Here is a 22071-nt window from a genome sequence, read left to right as displayed (position 1 = left end):
TATAACTATGAAGTGTAGACTAATGACATCCCTCTGGAATTGGATGTTCATTTCATGGCATTAGGTACCCATACTAAATAGGTATCACATGACAAATACTTGCATTGTCTAAACATTTGCTTTTCGCTTGCTCAAAAGTGGCTTCTAAAAAACTCAACCAGTAATTCTCCTCTTCCTTTCAGACCAAAGCAGTATGAGAGCCCTACTACCAGGGGAAAGTAGAGGCTTTAATTAAAATGTTTTCCCAAGGTGCCAGATCCATGAGTCTACAACCTGGAACAATTAACCTTTGCTGCATTGACTTATTCAAGATAGCATCTCTAAAATTTGTCCTTTCCTTCCTGAGGCATTTTATTTATTCCAGATCCTGTTCATATGGATACTTCTGCAGAATTTAGGGTATTTAAAATTTCAGAGCTCATCATTTGCTAGCTATTCACTCTGCTTTCAGGTTATTTATTAAATGTTATTGCATTTAAATAATTTGTGGGAGTTCATGTTTTGCTCTCTTGGATCGAAGAAAGTATACTTGAGGGATCTATGATTTTGTTGGTGTGGGTATTCCCTCCACTGGCACAGATGACAGCTATCTACAGCTCAGTAGGTGGTCTTCAAGAATTAACTTTTACTGGAAAAATTCATCACCTTGTAGCCAGCCTGGTGATGCGCCTCTCCAAACTTAGTTGGGCTGGTCCTTGGACATCAAGCATACCATCTGTCATCCTGCCAATACTCGCAGCTTTTCTAGGATACTAGGACTTACTAAAACTTATCTGCTGCCTTAGGCTCTGAGAACCACAGGATACCTCCATGCTCTGATGAGGCATCAGAGGAGGACTTTATGATGGAGAATAGAGAAAAAGGCTTTGAATAGCAAGACAATTAGCACATGCCAGCTCTAAAATGTTGACTTGACCTTCAACTTCTTCATAGACTATGTCCCAGAGCTCTGAAGGTTGATAGTCATCTAACTTCTTGATTTTATCTTGTTGAAGTTAAAATACCTTTCATAAAGTCTGCATTGATGGCAAGTAGATCCACCAGAATCGTTAGTATTGAAAAAGTTCTAAATGAAATCTTCTTTGTGATATTGGGAATCAATAATAGTCCTTTGAGTCACTATCTTGAAAAAAAAATTAATGTTACTCCATTCATGAATATATTCATGAATGTACACAATTTATAAAGTCAGGCAAACCATAACATAACTTAGGAAAACTAAGGAATTTGGTGCTGCCGTTCCACTAGCATGAAAATGTGAGTTTTCAGGGTTTTGCTTTAATGGAAGTGGTTGCTTTGAGTCATCCACTTTTCTTCTTTGGTCTCCCTTGTGTTCAAAGGCATGCCTGTGTGCAGTGGCTCCCCATTGTGGAAGGCATGGCTACCAGTAGCCATGAGTTGTCTTCCACGTGAAGCTAATTAGTTCTTGAGGGGACCCCAGAAGCCCAGACCATCTCATTAGTACCCTGATCTTAGCCAAATGAGCCAGTTGAGCTCACTAAGTGGTCCAGAATATTGTTCAAAATGGCACTTGTAAATGAGCATCAAGTGATATAAAATACAGAATCGCTGATTTAGGGCGAGGAGAACTGAAGATTTTTGATACAACCCCTTGTTATTAGGCAAGTTAGTAACATCCTCATTTTACAGTTGAGGCAACTGAGGTTTAGAGAGAGGATCACACAACTAATAATCATGTTAGCTGGGTTCCAAGTCTTTTGTCTTCTAATGCAGACCTACTTGTAGATTAGTGAAAAGTAGAAATCATGCTTAGTCTAAATAGGAAAGATTCTAATACATATGAATAGTGGTGTGTTTTTTTTGTTTTGTTTTTTTTTTGGGGGGGGGTCATTCTGAGAGCTAGTGTGGTCTGGTTTTAGGTATATTTAAGTAAATGTCTTTCAGTTCTTAAATGGTTAAAATAGTTGCATTCAAATTTTTAATGCCACTGATGAGCTTATCTGCCTACAGTCTTTTATGGATAATCTGAATTTAAAATAATCTGAATTAGTTCTTTATGTTTTCACCCAAGGAAGACAAGACTATATTGCTTGTTTTTTCTTACTGCCTATTTATTGAAGATGCTACTTGCATCTTATCAGAATCTAGAAGGACAGGAGATTTGAGGGAGTAACAGAACCCATTTCTTTATTCCCACCTTTTTGGTTCAGCTACCTGCAAAAGCCATAATTATTCCTCTCACTATTTAATTACTTTTCCTAGTTGGAGTAGGTAAGAACTGGACAATGAAAGGGCCTTCATTTTCATGAGCTGAATCTCAGAGAGCTGGGATTGGGAAGAGTATAGAGCAATTTTTAGACTTCGTGTTTTTGTTAGGCATCATCCTTTTGCTTTAAATTCCCAGAATGCCAGATTCTATGTTACAATGTAAGTAAAAAAGCCAGGTGATATTACTTTATGAAGATCTTTGCCACTGCTTCCTTGTGATAATTTTTTTACAAAGGATAATTTGATAAGTGGCTAGGAGGCATAGTGGATGAAGATCAGGAAGACCTGAGGTTAAATCCAGTCTCAGACACTTAGCTACAAGTCATTGACCTCTCTCAGCCTCAGTTTCCTCACAGGGTTGTCATGAGGATCAGATGAGACACCATATATGACTCTCTTCAAATCTAAAGGTTCTATTAAATACTAGTTATATATTTATGATTATCATCATCTTAAAGATTTACATACATCCCAGGAAGTCTTTAATAAAGTATAAATGAGTTAGGTTGTCTGAAATGGTATATATTACCTCACTTTCAAGACATCCTGCAGAAGCATAGGCTAGATGTCTAGATGTCCAGTCACTTGATCTGGGTTTCTGGATTACATTCTTATTCTCTAATTACTGTTTGCTTTTCTACAAACCAAATTACAGGAAATGAATGACTGAGCAGTGGTTTGTTAAGGTAATTTTGCATTTTGAAAATCAGTTTTGCATTGTTTAATTGATGACAGTTCATTTGCAAAGCATTAGTATGTGCTCATTTAGGGCTGTGCAGAATGATAAAAATAGAGACGAATTTTGCCACAACTGATTTGTAACTTCTTCAGACTATCTTTAATAAATGTTCTTTATTAAAGATATTTTGAAAGTAATTTACAACCAGGTATTAATTGTAAGGTAAATGGTATGTTTTGTTTTTTAAGGGACCACCATTTGTTTTTCTATTATTCAGCCAGTCATAAGCATTTATTAAGCCCTTACTATTTGAGGTATTGTGCTAATAATAAGCACCATGGGTACAAAGAAAGGCAAAACCAGTCTGTACCTTTCAAAAGTTTACTTTCTAATGTTCGCCTCAATTATATGGTGTACTTCACAGATATATTGGCAATTAAGAGAACTACTAAATTCTATCTGGTCCACTTTTCTGGGATGTTCTTGGAATGTTTTCTTTCATTACCTTCTAGTACTAAAGCTCTATAATTTTCATTTTCTAAAAAATTTTGCTTTTAGTAAAGTATTTCCCCTTTGCTGTATTCAGCTTTTCTTTTTCTTTAATTTCAGCTTAATTTTCCAACTTATCTCTATGATTTGCACAGCTATCTCTACTATTCTTTTAGATTCGTATTTCCATTCTTACTTTAAGGAATGACTCTCTATGGTTCTTAATCATTTAGGCTGGTTGGACTATTGGGGATGTCCATTTTCATAATATGGCATCCACATATGAACTAATAGTTAGTGGTCTGATCAGTGCTGTGAAGAGAGGTCTTGTTTCCCTGGCTCCTAGATGGGGTGTTTCTGATTGTGCATCTTTGCTCTTGCTTGCATCTAGTCCTCACATTGCATAATTGGGCTTGCTTGGCCTCTTTGTATCTTTATTGTTTCCATTGGATGTCTCTGTTGGATCCTCACCCTCTTCCCCCATATCCCAAGGTATTTTATCAGCATGTGTCCTAGCTAAATCTGTTGTTCTTTCCCCCCTAACTTGCTTGCTCCTTTTGAAACTTTTGCTTCGGCTCCTTGATGTTTGCATATCAACTTGTGTTGCTTTGAACAATTGAAATAAGTCTTGTTTCACTTTCGAGCCTTTTGTTTCAGTGTCCTGTTTTGTCATCTGTACGTAATTACTTTAATATCACTTTGCCTTTTGGCTAAGATTAAGTACATTTTCTAAAAATTTCATTTTTAAAAGCTTTGAAATCATTCTTAACTTTTATGTCAAATTACACTTTCAGCTTGCTTAAATTATTCAAGCATCTTCATGAAATAAATGTTTTCCTTGGATCTCTGGCTTACAGTCTATAGTAGAGGAGAATTAGTATTTTGGCTGAAAATAGTAAATTCCTTGTTTGTTTTTTCTTCTGCTCTCTCTGTTATAATACTCTGCATAACTTCTCACTGCCTGGATTGACTTAGATGGGAGCTAATTGATGGCTCCTAGAATGATAGAAACCTAGAATGCTCTTTGTGTTCCATATTGGAAACTAACTGATCAGAAGGCATGTAATATAGCTGCTTATATTTTCACTACAGATTCTTTACCTGTTCTCTCCTCCTAAGTTAGTCTACTTTCCCTTTTTTCTGGTCCTTTCTCTTTGGAATTCGCTTTTTACTGACATCATGAAGAAGTTTATTTGAATGTTAGAAATTTGGCTTAAAATCCATGGACCTTGCTTTTTTCCTTCCTTTAGAGATAACTATTATACCTTTGTCCCACATTTTTATAGTTTATCAAGTATTAGTCAAGAGAGTACATTAAATATCTGTGTAATCTCAATTATATGTAAATAAATCTTAAAACAATGCTATATTAATAAGAAACTTTTAAGTTCTAAAGTTAGCAAGTTAGATTTTAAAAGTTAAACAAAGTCATGTAGACTGCATCAGAGAGCTTTATTGAATTCTTTACCAAGAGAAAGGGCTTGAGAAGCAATTATTGTCTTCTAGCAATTGTCCGCCTTTACCTGTTTTCTAGAACTCTGTTGCTCTGTTTGCTAGGTGTGGAGGGTGCAGCTTTCCAGAGCAGACTCCCTCATGATCGGATGACATCACAAGAAGCTGCCTGTTTCCCCGATATTATTAGTGGGCCACAGCAAACTCAGAAGGTTTTTCTGTTCATCAGGAACCGCACAGTAAGTTCTGAAATGTTTAACTAGAAAAGAGTAGAAGGCATCTCATATATATATATGTCTTTGATATCCAGGTTCAGGGGAAGAGAAGTGACATTTAGAACCTTCCCTGACTTGGTATTGGTTTAAAATTAGTCTCAAGTATTGTCATGTGTGGTCATACAGTTAATATCTTATAACTTAGTATTTAATCTCTTAAACTTCTAGTATTTACTCCTGGGAGAAACTAAAGAACACTTATTTGTATAGATGAGAAAACTTAGATTCAGAGTGACTCCCTCAGAGTCTTCTGGAATAGTATTTCTAATAGGCTTTTATCAATGTTCAGAATCCACTATTACAGGGAGTCATTCTAAAACTGCAGTTTGGTGGTGAGTTGCAGAATAATCATGTTGTAGCTTCATCTGGTAAGTATGCCAAGATGACAATTTAGAATTTCTTAAGTGACCTATGTCAGCAAAGAGATTACCTTTAACCCTTACTTTGGCGATTAAGTGTACAAACTTAATGTCTCTTTGTGGCCTAAATGAGAACAGAAAATAGTTGGCATGTGAGTGAATTACTTCTTTGCTTTCTTCCTTTTCCTAAATTTTCTACACTAACTATAAGAAGCATGGAATTTTCCACATTTGATAACATATTTGGGGAAAATGTTCTTTGTATTTTAAATTGAAAATCAAAAGAATATTATAAATGGGTATCACATATACTTAAAATACTATAGGTATTTAGTGAGACTTTAACCATAAATCAATCATAACTAGTTTCTACAAACTTGAAGAGAGAATCTGGCATAATGAATAGTGTTGAAATAGGAGGTAAGACAACCTAGTTTCAGATGTCCTCTCTTGACATTTAAATAACTACATGATCAGGGAATTACTTAACCTCAGTGAGTTTAGACAGCTCACTCTATTAATTACAGATTTTTTTTGAAATTTATTTCCTAGACTTGTAATATATTTTTTTAAAACAAAATTTTACTGATAAACTTCTATGCAGTTGATAGGTGATGTGAAACATTTTGTATACGTTCAGTTGAACAGAATTTAGAATGTAATCTCTGATAAGATTACATAGCACAGTGTCAGATGCTTCAGTTCCAGTAGCTCATTTTGAACCACTTCCTTTGGTCTAAAATTTAGTCCATTCTACCTACCACTGACTTTCTGGCCTATCTTTTGGGTTTACTTTGTCCTGTTCTATTTAAGTGCTTCAGCCCTATCTGATTCTGCCTTCACTTAGTTGTTCAGACTCAAATTATTTTGCGTAAATTTAAAATTTGCAAGTTTCAGAGGGGCTTAAGTGAAAAAATGAATATTAGAGCAAATCACTTTACTTTTAACCTTCAGTTTCCATATCCATAAAATGTGGATAATGATACTATCTACTTTGTAAAGTATTTATATAGAAAATGATAAAGAAATGTGAGCTAGTGTTATTGTTATTTAGATATTTTAAAGTATTAAGAGTAATATATGAGGTGAATATTTTTAGATTTTAGTCACCCCTATAAAACTTTGAGAGAAGATAAACTTGTTCACACAGGTTTTCTCTGGGAATTCAGGATATATTATTGCCCAAAATCTCGGCATGATAGGCCATTTATTAGAAGTACAGAGGCCTTTTTGTTGGGTGATTGTTGGAATCTTTACAAACTGCTAACTAATTAGAGTTGATCTGATCTTACAAGGAGATGTTTTGGGCCAGAACCTGAAACAAGGTACTAAGTAGAACTAATTAGTACAATGCTTGTGTTTACACCTTTACTCATCGGAGTTCACAAGTTTGCCAGATTCACAAAGTAAACCTTGTACCTTTGTGAATTCACACCTCCCATGGTGCTCTCTGGCCCTAAGAGCTTTAAGAGAGGTGTGAACTCACAAAGTTACAAAGTTTACTTTGTGAAGCTGGCATACTTGTGAACTCGGATGAGTAAAGGTGCAAACACAAGCATTGTACTAATTAGTTCTACTTAGAACCTTGTTTCAGGTTCTGGCCCAAAACATCTCCTTGTAAGATCAGATCAACTCTAATTAGTTAGCAGTTTGTAAGGATTCCAACAGGTGATAGCCATGATCTGCTTACATAGGTAACAGAAGGACTTCCACAATTAAGATAATAAATAAACAAAATTTAAAGGATTTAAAATTTATGTGTTTATGGTTTTGTACATATATTGCTGTTGTGAAAATTGTATTGTGTTATTTTAAATGCAGTTGCAGTTGTGGTTGGATAATCCAAAAGTTCAATTGACGTTTGAGTCTACTCTCCAGCAATTAGAAGCACCTTATAACAGTAAGTAACCTAATTGGCATAAATATGTGTTATTGTTGCAACTTGTTGGATTCTGTTGAAAGCCACTGTTTGTCCATAAGAATGACTGTGTATCAGATATACATTTGTTTTTTTAGGAGATAGTTATCCACCAATATGGCCTTGGACAACTTTTTTTAATATATTTTTAATGGGTTTTTTGTTTTGTTTTCTCTTCAAAGGGATTTACATCTCCATTTGATCACAGGAAAGAAGTTGTAGTGCCTCTCTGTAACTGAAATCTTTAGTATCCTCTTAGGGAAAAAAATTCTTTTTGATTCTCCTTAAGACTCTCAGTTTAAGAATATCAAGAAAATTCCAAACATTTTTATCTTTGCTATTTTGTTTATGTTTTTCTGCTTCTGTGTAATATTTATGTTCTTTGTGCTGTGTAACAAAGGACCCAGGAATTTTTGAACATGAAATCAGCATTTAATTTATGTGTTTGAAGACATCTTGAAATAGGTATCTGTGTGATTCACTGTTGAAAATTCTTGAGTCAGAAATGGCATTTGGAGAAAAAGTGAGCATGGATAGCTTGTGCTTTTTGGGAAAAAGAAGTGTTATTGAGCTTTCATGGCAGGTAAAATCCAAGAAAAGAATTAGTAATGATACCTATGACCTCTGATGTCTGTGTCTAACAGACAAGATAAATTAGAGATCCAGTGAGGTAAATTTGACTTCAAGGGTATCGATGAGATTTGGAAGGATGAGGCCCATGCTTGGAATATGGTTCTGGAAAGGCATACTGTATACACAAGAAAGCAGATAAGTCTTATCCCAGTCTTAACCTAATGGTATGAAGATGACCCTGGATTTTCAAAGGTTGTGCCTGAAGAACATAAAATCTGATAGGTTCTTCCATGCTATTAAAATCTCTGAATGTGCTACCAATAGCTAACTTCTTTCCGAGAGTCAGCCAAGTAAAGTAAAAAGTATATCATTCGTGTGCAAGTCCTTTAGGAATAACTTTTTTAGTCTTAGAAAACACATGAAACAGTACAAAGTATTCAGTTTTATGCATCCCTTTTTGTTTCTAGTAGAATGGTGGAAAAGAGGATAGAGAATACAAAAAAAAAATCACAGTTTTTAGATCAAGTATCAATATTATTTTAACTGTTTTCTTTTCCTTTCACCAAGTGGACACAGATTAAAAGAACTAAATCATAACAGTCTTGATATTTTTGCAGCAAAATGGATTAGAAGTTCTTATTGAAAGGGGAAATGGTTTAACATATCTGGGCAATAAGAAACATCATTTCTTGGGATTTGGGGCCATTACATGTGCAGTATTAATGATAAGCATTTGTAAGAGGACTACCATCAAAATATTTGCAACTTATTTGTCAGTTATCTGTTGCAAAGGATGAGTAAGTGGGAAAGTTCTATGAAGAATTCAGTAAAACTCTCCAAACTAATGTATATTTTAATATTTTGTGACTTCAGTACAAAGATAGGCATAGCAAAGAATGGCAAAAGATATGGTAGAATACATTAAGTGTAAAAAAAAAAAAAAACAAGATGGACCATATATGTAAAAAGAATACCTGGATATTAGGAATATCTTGATTTAAAAAAAAAAAAAAAAAAAAGGGTGATAGATATTAGTAGCGCTGTTGGTAGATATGGCAATCTCCAAGTAATCTGAGAGGGAAAAATTGATTGTCTCAACTTGTTAGAGCAAAGATTAACATCAGTATCAAAATAGAAGAAAGAATAAAAATGAAAAGATACAGCAGATAATTGAGGCAACTTCAACATAGGACTTATTTTTACATGCTGATGATGCCAAAAAAATGGCAGATAATTCAAAAAACACATATCAACAAAGACTATTACCTTGTCCTAAGAAAATTTAATGTAAATTGATCACTACAACAAAGATAATTAAAGGAGCCTAGAAATAATATCAGCCAGAAAAACATTTGATTACTTTGACAAACTATCTACAGGGTAGATAAAGATGGCAACCAAGAGCAACACTTATTTAGACTATAATCTGAATTGTACAGAAAAGAAAGGAATAGGCGAGGTTTATCAACATCACCTCATGAAAATAGCCTGAGAATTAGAGGGAAGAGACGAGTTTTTGGGAAATTTTGTGAGGGGCCTAATTAGGGAGAATCATTCCAAAGGCGTTTAAAATGAAACTTGAAAGAAGACAAGAAAGGAGGGAAGTGGAAAAGATCTGTAACAATTGTATCAAACTCAATGTAAAAAAAAAAAAAAAACACATTTTAAACCATAAATTATAATGCAACCACTCTTGATTTGAAGAAATTAAAATAATAATAAAGAAAATGAAGTTGAGAAAAGCATCCAGATTAGAGCAAGTGTGTATCCAGAAGGTAATAGGAGAATTAGCACTGCCACATGGCACACATAAATTCTGATCTCTACCAACTAGTGGATTATATGTGTAGATAGTGAAAGAATTCTTGATGAACATCTGAGAAGGAAATAGGCAGATTTCTGTGCAAATGATATTCTTCGTAAAGTTTAATTTTTACAATTAAATTTAGGCCTAGAGAGGTTCCATGAATGATCCAAGTTTATACAGGGTTGTAAATAAGAATAAGGATTTGAATCTAGATTTTCTGATTCTAAATCTAGATGACTGTTCAGTGGGATAGTATCGTGAATATTTTTAAATATCCATACATGATCCATTGAAGGAAAAAGAGAGAGATGGGTGGAGTAGCATTGTATAATGTTTATATAGGGAAATCTGGGAATAATGAGAAAACAGGGTGGAGAGCTTCTGAGTAAAAATTCAAGAAGGTAGCAACAGAAGAAACATATGAACATAAAGAGGAAATCAATAACATAGCAAATAGATCATGAGCTAAGAGCAAAGGTATGATATGATAATCATGGGGATTTTCGTTATCCAGACATATTCTCAGTGCTCTCTCACTCTCTCTCCCGCCTTTTCCCTCTCTTACTCTCACTTCTCATCATCCTTCCTCTCGCCTCTCTCTTTCTTCTCTTTCTCTTTGCTTTATCCACCCACCCCAGGACAGTAAAGCTAATATTTTCTTGATTTCCTTTAATGATAAATTTATTCCTCAAAAAGTAGAAGAACAAAAAAGGAAAAAAGTTTATTCTGGATCTCCTCACTAACATAGAGAAATTAGTTATTGAGATAGCCATGGTAGGAAACTTGAGGGGCAAGGAACACTTCAGTATAGAATTTATGATAAAGAATTCCAGACATATTCTCTGACATGAGAGAGAGCAGACATGAAGAGATAATTTAGCATCCTATGGACCAGAATTTTCCATGGAAAGTCAACTGAGGAAGGATATGAAGTTTATAAGAAGAAAATCCTGAAAAGCCAGAAAAACACTGACATTGTAGAAAAAAAGAAAGAGATTTATGGATGAACAGAAAAGTTAGTAACTGGGGTTTTAAGAAGAAACAAAGAAAGAGAACAAAGGAAGCAGATCAAGGCTTGGCACAATCGCCCTGAATGAGCCAAGACCAGCAAGGAAAGGGGAAGGGTAACCAAAAAGAAGTTTTTAAAGTTATATTGTAAAGAGGACAATCAGAGAAGTGATAAGGCTACTGCTCAAGGTGAAAGAGACAATGTAACTAAAACTCATGATAAAAAGAAAGGGACTTGGTCCTTTCCAACTTTGTTTCTCTCTCTCTCTTTTTTTTTTTTAAACCTGATGAAATACTATGGTAAATCACTTTGCAAACTTTAAAGTGCTTTATCAGTGTCATCAATATCATTATTGCTAAGAATCATCCATCTTTGGCCTGTAAAGGACAGAAAAACAATGAGTAAATAGAGAATTCATACCCAAGATAAGTAAACAAATAAGAGAGCTGCCTTTGAAGAATTCAGTTAATCGGGTTCAGATGAACTACATTCCAGAGCAGTGAAAAAAATTGGTAGGTTGAGTTAGCTTTTGATAGTGAACTTTGAAAGACTAGAGAATGAAAGGTATCATAGGATTTTAAGAGAAAGGCATATTCTCACTTTTCAGAAGAGAGAAAAGAATAAGTTCTACCAATTAGAGGCCTTAATTAAGCTTTGAGTTTGATTCCTAGGAAAAAAGTGACTATTCCCCCTCCCCCAAGAACCAATACACCTTCATGGTGAACAGCAACAAACAGGTCATACTAGAGAGCCCTTATTTCTGTCTTTCTATTCTCCAAGTGTACTTGGAGAACACTTTTGTCAAATTTTCTTAGATTTTAGCAAATGATATGCTTTTGGAAACAAAATGCGACGTGTGAACATAATAGATTATTACTTGCTGTCAGAAATTTTCTCTGTGATCAATCGGGAGAAGAATGGGAAGATCTACTTTATTGGCTGTAAAGTAATCAGAGTCAAGAAAACAATGTACATATTAATTACAACAGTATAAATGGAAAGAAGAGCCTCAAAATAAAAAAGGAATGTTGCAGAATTATTAAGAACAAGGATGGTTTGAAAAAAGAGACATGAAAGGATACCTCCACCCCTTTGCAGAAGTGGGAGATTCAGAAATGTTACATATTACACATGTTTTCAAACATTTTCAGTGTATTGATCAATTGTGCTAATTTTTTCTCCTAACTTTTTTGGAGGAAGATTTTATAAAATACTAGTTGGTATATGAGATGACTTTCAGAGAAGGAAAAGATACTGGGGTAAATTATACTAATATAAAAAAAGACATTAATAAGAACTTGCTTTAAAAAAGGCAGGGATGGGGAACTTCCCAATATTTAAAGCTATCCAAAAGTGGAATGGTCTGCCTCAAGTGGGAGATAATAGACTTTCCTTGTGGGAAATCTTCAAACAAAAGTTGGTGTGTTATTGAAGGTATTTTTGTTCAAATATAAGTTGGACTCTACTGTGCCTCTGAGATCCCTTCAAGTTAAAGTTTTGTAATTTTTCAATCAGGGAAGACATGTAAATTTTATTTTTAACTTATTCTTTCTTTAGGTGATACTGTTCTTGTTCATAGAGTTCATAGTTATTTAGAACGTCATGGTCTTATTAACTTCGGCATCTACAAGAGAGTAAAACCCCTACCAGGTAAGAAACCAGCAAATTACAATGAAGTTGAATTATTAATTGTTTAGACTATTTTGTTTTCATACTAATTTTTTAATAATTGCTTTTTATTTTCAAAATATGTGCAAAGATAGTTTTCAACATTCATTCTTGCAACACCTTGTGGTTACAAATTTTTCTCCCTCCCTTACCTCCATCCCCTCCTAGATAACAAGTAATCCAATATACGTTAAACATGTGTAATTTCTATTTACATAGTTCCACATTCTACACAAGGAAAATAGAACAAAAAGGAAAAAAATGAGAAAAAACACAAAAACATATTAAAATTAATGTTTTAGGGACATCCATTTGAACTTTTAATAAGCTTGAGAACACTTTATTATCAGATGAGGAGAACTGGGGGAAAAAAAATATCCTGACAAGGTCAATAATCGGTAAACATGAATGTCAACACCAGAATTAAAGATTCTGTGGGTTTATAAGTTCCAAGTAACTGCAGCTGCTTTTCAATGACATATTTAAAGCATTCACTGAGTATTTCAAAAATAGTTGTTTGAACAGTTGATAGTTTTAGTGCTGGAAGAGACTTTAGAAGTCATTGATTTGGATCCCCTTTATTTTATAAGGAAGTGGCCCCAAAGAAGATATGGGACTTTGTCACATATGGCAAGTGGGTGAGCCAGGCTTAACCACCCAGATCTATGGCTACAATTCTGATTCTCTTTGTATCCCTCTTAATGTGGCATTTTAAGCTCTTATAGATTATAACAATAAAAGAAACTTAATTTGATATGACATTTTTTTTTTCATGGCTGAATAGATTTACTTTTTTTTTTTTATAATAACTTTATATTGACAGAATTCATGCCAGGGTAATTTTTTTACAACATTATCCCTTGCACTCGCTTCTGTTCCGATTTTTCCCCTCCCTCCCTCCACCCCCTCCCCTAGATGACAAGCAGTCCTATGTATGTTAGATATGTTGCAGTATGATATGACATTTTTAAACTTAGAAAAGTAACATTTGTTCTAATTTTCATTTAATGTTTTTCTTTTTAGCTAAAAAAACAGGAAAAGTTATTATTATTGGTTCAGGAGTCTCAGGCTTGGCAGCAGCTCGCCAATTACAGAGTTTTGGAATGGATGTCACACTTCTGGAAGCCCGAGTAAGAATTTTGGTTTGAGATACCAATGGGGAACTGGGTATTATCATTAATTTTTTTCAATTGTAAAAATTTCTAACATTTTTAAAAATTTTGAATTTCAAATTCTTTCCCTCCTTTCTCCTCTCAATTGAGAAGATAAACAATTTGATAAGTTATACACATGCAATCATGCAAAACATATTTCTGTATTAGTCATGTTGTGAAAGAAAATAACAAACAAGAAAAATAAAGTTAAAAAAAAGTGCTTCACTCTATATTAATTCCATCAGTTATTTCTCAGGAAGTGAGTAGCATTTTTTAAGCCTTTCCAAACTCTCTCAGATCATTATATTGAGAAAGTTAAATCATTCACAGTTGTTCATTGTACGTTATTGCTTTTGCTGTGTACAGTGCTCTCCAGGCTTTGCTCACTTTATTTTGCATCCATTAATATAGATCTTTGCAGGTTTTTCTGAAATCTGCCTGCTCATCATTTCTTATAGCACAATAGTATTCTGTCACAGTCATATACCAAAATGGGTTTAACCATTCCACAATTAGCATCTTCTTAATTTCCATTTCTTGCCACCACTAAAAGAGCTGCTAAAATATTTTTGTACATACAAATCCTTTTTTTTTTTTAATCTTTTTGGGATACAGAGTTAGTAATGGTACTAAGTCAGAGTGTATGCACGGTTTTATAATTTTCGGGGCATAGTTCCAAGTTACTTTCTAAAATAGATTAATTCACAATATCACCAACAGTGTTGTAGTGTCCCAGTTTTTCCATATCCCCTTCAGCATTTATCATTCTCCTTTTTTGTCCTATTAGCTAATTTGGTAAGTGTGAGCTGGTCCTTAGAATTTTAATATATATTTCTATTATCAGTAGTGATTTAGAGCATTGTTTCATAAGATTGCAGATAACTTTGATTTCTTCTGAAAACTGACTGGTTTCATAGCCTTTGATCATTTATTTTTTATAAATTTGACTTGGTTCTCTCTGTGTTTGAGAAATGAGGCCTTAAAAGGAGAAACTTGCCATAAAAATCTTTTTACTTATGATTTTTCTCTTTCTCTCCTCCCTCTCTCCTTCTTCTCCCTTTTTCTTCCTTCTCACCCCAACCTGGCCCTACTCAAAAATGTTTTTCTTCCCACTACCACCTCCTCAAATCTACCCTGCCCTCCTTCCCTGCCCTACTTCCCTATAGTAAACATAGATTTCTTTATCCTCTTATTCTCTCTTTGAGCCAGTTCTGATGAGAATAAGGTTTAAGTGGTGTCTACTATGCCCATCCTGTTGTCATTCCCTTCACTGTATAAATTCTTTCATACTTTTGTGTGAGATAATTTACCTCATTCTGCCTTTCCTTTCCAGTGCATCCTTCTTATTCATTCCTTAATTTAATTTTTTTATATTATTCCATAGTCAATTTATACTCATGGCCTGTGTCTATATGTACTCCTTCTAACTGTCCTGATACTGATAAAATTGTTAGGAGTTACAGGTAAATCTTTCCATGTAAGAATGTAAACAGTTTAACCTGATTAAATCCCTTTTGATTTCACTTTCCTGTTTACCTTTTTATGCTTCTCTTGCATCTTGTATTTGAAAGTCAGATTTTTTTTTTTTTTTTATTCAGCACTAATCTTTTCATCAGGAGTGCTTATAAAGCCTCTGTTTCATTAATTTTTTTCCCCTAAAGGATTATCCCCTAGTTTACTGGGTAGGTGATTCTTGGTTGTGATCCTAATTTCTTTTGCTCTCCAGGCTATTATTCCAAGCCCTTCAGTTCATCAATAGAGAAACTGCTAAATCTTGTGTTGACCTGTGCTTCATGATATTTAAATTATTTTTTTTCTGGCTGCTTTATAAAATTCCATAAGAAGATAGCCTCTTATATTACACCTTGCTTGCAAACAAAATAGAAACTAAGGCCTGTTGAAACTTAACTAATTAATTTCTGTGTTTAGTGCCCTTTTATTTTATTTCAAAAAGATTACTAACAATACATCTTATTCAGTATCATAGAAGATGGGAAGCTAATATGATGGGGAAGTAGAGGAGAGAGAGCAAGAGTACAAAAGTACAAATTTCCATTGCTTATTTTGTGATTTAATTCTTGAAAACCAGGATCGTGTGGGTGGAAGAGTAGCTACTTTTCGCAAAGGAAACTATGTAGCTGATCTTGGAGCCATGGTGGTAACAGGTCTTGGTGAGTGAGTCTTTTTAAATTGCATTCAGTATAATTTGGTTTGCTAAATATAATGAGATAATTTTCACACACACACACACATACACACACACATACATTTTTTTTTTGTTCTGAGACCTTACATTAAAACATCTATATATACAATTAGTTTCCATGTTTTCACTGTAGAGTAAATGCTTATAAATGTATAAAGAGAACTGATGAAACATGGCTTATTTTTCTCCTTTTTATGTTTTAAAGCATTTAAACATTTTCTCCATGTTCACATCAACATGAAGGTATCAAATGGAATCTACTGATAATTCTGAAATTTGTTTTTGCCCATCCTTAATATAAAGCATTGAAAGCTGGAAGAAACTGGGATTATCTAATCCAGCCTTTAAATTATTCTGGGATTTTCCTTGTAAACAGGAATTTTTAACCTGGGATTCATGAACTTGTTTTTTAAATATTTTGATAACTATATTTCAATATAGGTGTTTTCCTTTGTGATACTATGTATTTCGTTTTTGCATTTAAAAACATAATTCTGAAAAATGGCCTTTAGGCTTTGTCAGACAAAGGGGACCATGACAAAACAAAAGTGAAGAACTCCTGTTCTGTAGCTTTTCAGATAGCAGGAATATAGCTGGAGCACATCTGGCACAAGGAAACTCAGGACTTCTTTAGGGATCCACTCCCATTTTAGAAAAGACTTTGTTATGTCAGGACAAAAATCTGCATTCCTAAAGTTGGAATACACCAATTCAGATTCTGTTGCCTGAAACTGTGAAAGGCATAATCCATCTTGTATGTATTAAATTCTCAGATGCATGAAGACAATAATGGTGTTTTTTCTTAGTCTTCTTTTCTTCAAAATAAACACCCCCAGTTGTATCAACTCAAGTCCTATGACATAATTTATCAGCCCCTCACCACCCTGATCTCCTTTCTGCACATGCTATTTCAAGTTTGACAGTATCCCTTTTTAGTGTTGAGTGTACTCTTTCAGCCATAGTTTATTCAGTAGAGAATTTTAGGATTATTACCTCACTTGCTAGAGCCACTGGGTTGCTAATAATGCAGTCCAATCATGCTGCCAATAATACATTTTAATGTTGCACTAACTTTTTGGTCTCTTCATCATGCTTTGGACTCATGTCTTACTTGTAATCAGCTCTTCCCTTAGCCACATTTACTAGACCATGTACTAAGATAATTATTTTTTAATGTAAGTGCAAGATGTTTGACATTTATTACCTCTTTCTTAGATTTCATATTATTAGCTTTGTCCCATGGTTCTAGCTTGTATAAAGTTGGAGGGGGGGGAGGTTATTTGGTTGATTGAATTTTTTTGTTTGGTTGGTTTTGGGGTGGGGTTGTTTTATTTTGGGTTGGGTTTTTGTTGTTGGTTTTTTGTTAGTTTGTGTTTTGGGGGGGGAGTGTTGGGGTTTTTGGGTTTTTGTTTTTTTTTTTTGCATTTTGTTGATCTTGTGTTCTTACTAGATGCCTTTGCTTATTGCCAGAAACTGTATTAAATTGTAATCAGGCCTGATGGAGTTATGGATGAGGAATCTCTTTTACTGTTCTTTTTGTGGATGTGCCAGACTTAACTGGTGAAGTTCTTTTCCAGGAGGGAATCCAATGGCTGTGGTCAGCAAACAAGTAAATATGGAACTGGCCAAGATCAAGCAAAAATGCCCACTTTATGAAGCCAATGGACAAGCTGTAAGTCAAGAACAAACAGAACTTTTCAGAATGACTTTCATTCCATTGGAAATTATTCAAGGAACTATTATTGGTGGTGGAACTTTTTTACTTTTCAAAAAAAAAATGATGTATAAAGAAGTATAAGTTATTCCCATTTTCTGGGATACGATAAGACTTCTTATTTAGGGTATATCATAATAGAAATATGTTTGGATATAGCTTATACACATAGATATACACACACATATCTGGTTATGGTATAATATCCTGAATCTCGGGTACTTAATAGTGTTTCACAACTGTAACCCCCCAAGTCTTAGGGCTCTGCCACTTCCTTTCCTGCTCCCCCCCCCCCTCCTCCCAGGTCCTCCTAGTATACTTTTCAGCCTCTTTTTCTTATGACTATATTTTGGGATTCATAATTACATTTTGGATGGAATAGGAGCCAAGTAATGCATGTAGGTAGATTTACAAAGCAGTACTTGCCTATCTCAAGCCCACTAAATATTTATTGAGACCAGTCTTAACTGTAGCATTTGTCTAATGTAAATGTGTACTGGTTGCCTAAAAATAAATGACAAATGCTGTTTTATTATCGTTTTCATTTGCTGATAGCATTCTTTCAAGCCTAATTCCCTTTATGATCTAGTCCAGTTTGTCAGTGCTCATTTGTATATGTCAGAAAGTTAATGCTCATTGTTGTGTTCTTGGTTCTTTTCTTCCCTATCTGATCTTTCTCAGTCTCCATTATAGGATAATAAACCATTTTCTGTCTCCTGTCTATAGCTTTATTCCAAGGTACCACCTTGGGCCCACTTCTTTCATCCCACATTATTCTCTCTTGTGATTTCATTGGCTTCTATATATTCAACTGTCATCTCTGTACAAGTGATTCAGTATATACTTTTATCTTGTTCTGGTTCTACATCCCTATATGGCTGTGCTATAAGTAACTCAGATTCTGTATACCCCAATTGTACCAATTGTTTTACCATCTAAATCTGCTCTTCTTAACTTTGTTGTTTTTTTTTTTTTTTTTTTGGTGGGAACACCACCATCTTATAATTACTTAGGTTCACAATCTCAGTCTTGCTTATTTCTACATTCCCACCTATCTCTTCAGTTACCTACAACCATCCTGGTTCAAGTTTTCATCATTTCTTGGGTGCTGGGATATTATAATAGCATTTTCATTGGTTTGTCTGCCTCTAGCCTTTCTCTTCTCCACTACATTTTCCCCAAATGTATCTAAATAGATATTTGTGAAACACAGAATTAATGAGGTCATTCCATTCCCTGCTTCAGTAGGGGATCTCAGTAGTTCCCTAGTGCCTCTAGAATCAAATTTGTCATTTTTTGTTTGGCATTGAACTCCCTTCAGTATGGTTCCAGCCTGCCTTCAGAGACTGCTTGTACATGAGTCTTCCTCGCTCACAGTGTACTTCAGACAGACTGGGGCTACAGTAGACATTTTCTCTATCACACTAGGCTTGATATAGGCTCTCACTTCTCTACTTTGTGGAACCCCGAATTTCCCGAAAGGTTCCAGCTCAACTGTTAAGACCTTTCTCAACTGCTAAGACCTTTCTTAATTCTCTCATTTCATAAGCAGGGTCAGAAGAAATCTTAGAGTCAATCTAGCCCAGCTTCCTCATTGTACTGATGAGAAAATTGAAGCTTAGAGAAGTTAGATGACCTGATCAGACCACACTATTGCTAAGTAACAGAGTCAGTATTCACATCCAGGATTTCCCCCTCAAAATCTGTTGTATTTTCTTGTTAATTTTGGTGATCCCATACAAATAAATTAATATAGATATAGTAGCTATGTGACCATTTTATTTTCCCCACCATCTCTGCCTTCCTCCCTACCTTTCATTAATGGAATGTCATCTCTTCAAGGGTATATATTAAGTGCCTATATGTGCCAGGCACTATGCTAAGATCTAGAGATACACATAATAATAAAAACCATCCCTGCCCTCATTATAGTCTAAGGGAAGAAGACAGTGCATAAAAAGAACCTGTGAAATGTAAGGCAGGAAAGGGAACTCAGGGGGCAAAGATACCCAAGACCAAACCGTGATAAAGACCTCTAAAAACACTGTTGTTGGTAGGGAAATAGGGAGAAGACTTCTTTAAATAGAAGCTTTGGAATCCATGTTCCTGCCCTAAACCAGAGGGAGCTACAAAGAGAAGAGAGAGATCCTAATGAGATGTGAGAATCAGGCAGATTCAGTTTTGCAGCATAATGAAATTTCCCAGTGATGAGTTTGCTGCATGAAAGAAAGCATAATGGATAGGCCCAGAGAAATGTAGAAGCAGCATAGTCAGTGGGAAATTGGGGCCCACCAGATTTAGTCCATAGTGGGCTGTTAGCACATGTTTGCAGATTGCCTGCAGATGGTAATCCACTGCTTCTCTTCTGTTCACCTGTGCCCAGTGGGCATAGTCTCATCTTGGTAAATGGAAATTGTCTTCCTTTCATCCTTGCTAGCACTGGACATGATAGCTGCTTTCCATTTTAGTACTAGTAGACCTCACAGCTATGCTGGCCTGTCAGAAGCTCCCTCTGAATCTTCTTGTTATTAATTATTTATCATTTTGTCTAGAGTGCAGTGCGGTGAATTCCAACACTCATTCAACTTTACAAACAGATTTCACTTAATAAGCTAATGTGTGCAATAATAATTATAATATTAATAATTAGCATTTATATAGTGCTTTTAAGTTTTGCAAAACACTTTACATATCTCATCTCATTTGATCCTTACAACCTCTCTGCGAGATAGATTTTATTATCACTATTATATGTAGCACTGAAAGTCCTTAACTGAGGGTTTTCCAATCTGGGAAAGAATTGTGTGCTATCTTAAGTATAATTCTATAGAATGAGCTTTTCAGAGGTAAGAAAACAAATAAAATAGATTCCTTTTCCTTGGTTTCACCATCATTTTAACCTAATCTATAACAAGAGTAAGGCTTTCTCAGGTTTGTGGATCAGATCTGACAGTTAACTTATACTTAGTCTTAAGCAAAGTTTCAAGACATATATAATTGTGAGGCTAATATGTCTTTAGAATTTATTAACTGTAACATTCTCCAGGCCACAAAATGGGATTATATGAAGAAAAGCATATGTCTGAGAGAGAAATAGAGGGAAAAGACAAGCTAGATGGGAGAAAGGAAGGAGAAGAGAGGATAAAGAGAAAAAAGAAAGAAAGAAGAGAGAGAGAGAGAGAGAAAGAATGAGACAGAAACAGACAAAACAAAGAGACACAGGGAAAGGTAGAGAGAAAGAGAATGTATGTGTGATGGTTGGTTACTCAGTGGCTCATTGTGTTTTTCATTCTTCCAATGGATCTGTCTCAATAGTATTTTATTCATACAACATGATGATGAGCCAATAAAGCACCTATATACTATCCTTGTTGCTAGTTTCATGGTAGAGCAAGTTGTCAGTAAAATTTGATCTTACTCCTCTATTCATTGTCCACAGGTTAAGTATGGTTCAGTCAAGTAGATAGGAAAATTTATGGTGTTAGAGCTGTTGCATATGGTACAATATGGTGATAATGTAAGAATTATCATACTTAATCTTCGAGATCATTTAATTAAACTCTGGTAAGTGTTGTAGCCAGAATTTCGTTTTTAAACTATTTTTAAAATGTTACTTGAGAATCTCTAAGGGTCATTTATGTTGTGATACCTTTTTTTAAGATAATAGTTTGAAAATCAGAAATTGTCCTTAAAAATGAAGGTCCTGTAGGTTTTGCTTTAATCAAGCATTTGCTAAGAATTTTACTGTGTCAAAACATTTCTACTTTTGAAGATTGCCTATTTACAATGAACATTTCATGTGAAATTATAAAAATGATACAAGTTCTCACAAGTTATTGAGGGAAAAGGAATAAATTATTCTGTATTGACTCCTTGAGTTCTAGTTCTAGAGAGGGAATGGACCTTTGGAGAGATTTAGTTAGTTAAAGATTAATTGTTTAGCCTGGGTTTAGTAATCTCTGAAGTTCTTTTCACTGTCAGCTCATTCCTAAATAGATGTTCTCCTACCTTAGAAATTGATCTAAGATGGGAGAAATAGGAATCTACATGTCCTAAAAGAAAACGAGATCTAAGATACCATCTGTCCATTTGATGTTCTTTCAGAATTATGTTTTCAATAGAACCAGTTCTATTTATTATCTAAATTTTCCTTAAGATTTAATTTAGCACTTGAAGCCTTTTTGAAGATACCTTTTTCCTATCCATTTCCCTTTTACCATTCCTTTAGATTGCTGAATGTGGCAGAGATTAGTGGGTCCTGATTTCATGAATGATATTGTTTGTGCCATTTTCTCAAAGCTTTAATAAACCACGTGTTTATATTGGTATACTAGAGATGCAGACATGTCATCCTATAGTGTTTATTCCAATGGGGCAGCAATCTTTTTGGTCTGTCATCTGCTTTTTTTTCCCCCATTATTCCTTAATATATTGTTTTAGTTAGTCCTGCATTGTTCTTACTCTTTAGTGCTTCTTGCCACCCACCCTAACCCTTCCTTCCTTAATTTTAAGACTGCCTTCCTTTTGGCCATTTCTTTG

At 34.6% G+C, this 22071-nt stretch overlaps 1 protein-coding gene across 2 annotated transcripts in view; it reads left to right on the top strand.

The window, feature by feature from the left end:
* KDM1A (lysine demethylase 1A) overlaps positions 1-22071 on the top strand; it is a 71871-nt gene that overhangs the window by 25391 nt on the left and 24409 nt on the right. For both annotated transcript variants that reach the window (XM_051988288.1, XM_051988286.1), the window contains 6 exons: positions 4955-5088; positions 7305-7383; positions 12348-12440; positions 13482-13588; positions 15702-15783; positions 17396-17490. In XM_051988288.1, coding sequence (XP_051844248.1) covers positions 4955-5088; positions 7305-7383; positions 12348-12440; positions 13482-13588; positions 15702-15783; positions 17396-17490 — 590 coding nt within the window. The remainder of the gene's footprint in view (positions 1-4954; positions 5089-7304; positions 7384-12347; positions 12441-13481; positions 13589-15701; positions 15784-17395; positions 17491-22071) is intronic.

The sequence above is a fragment of the Antechinus flavipes genome, chromosome 3 (assembly GCF_016432865.1).
Source record: "Antechinus flavipes isolate AdamAnt ecotype Samford, QLD, Australia chromosome 3, AdamAnt_v2, whole genome shotgun sequence".
In the NCBI taxonomy this organism is placed as follows: Eukaryota; Metazoa; Chordata; class Mammalia; order Dasyuromorphia; family Dasyuridae; genus Antechinus; species Antechinus flavipes.
The sequence above is the reverse complement of the archived record's forward strand: the minus strand, read 5'-3'. Positions and strand labels throughout refer to the sequence as shown.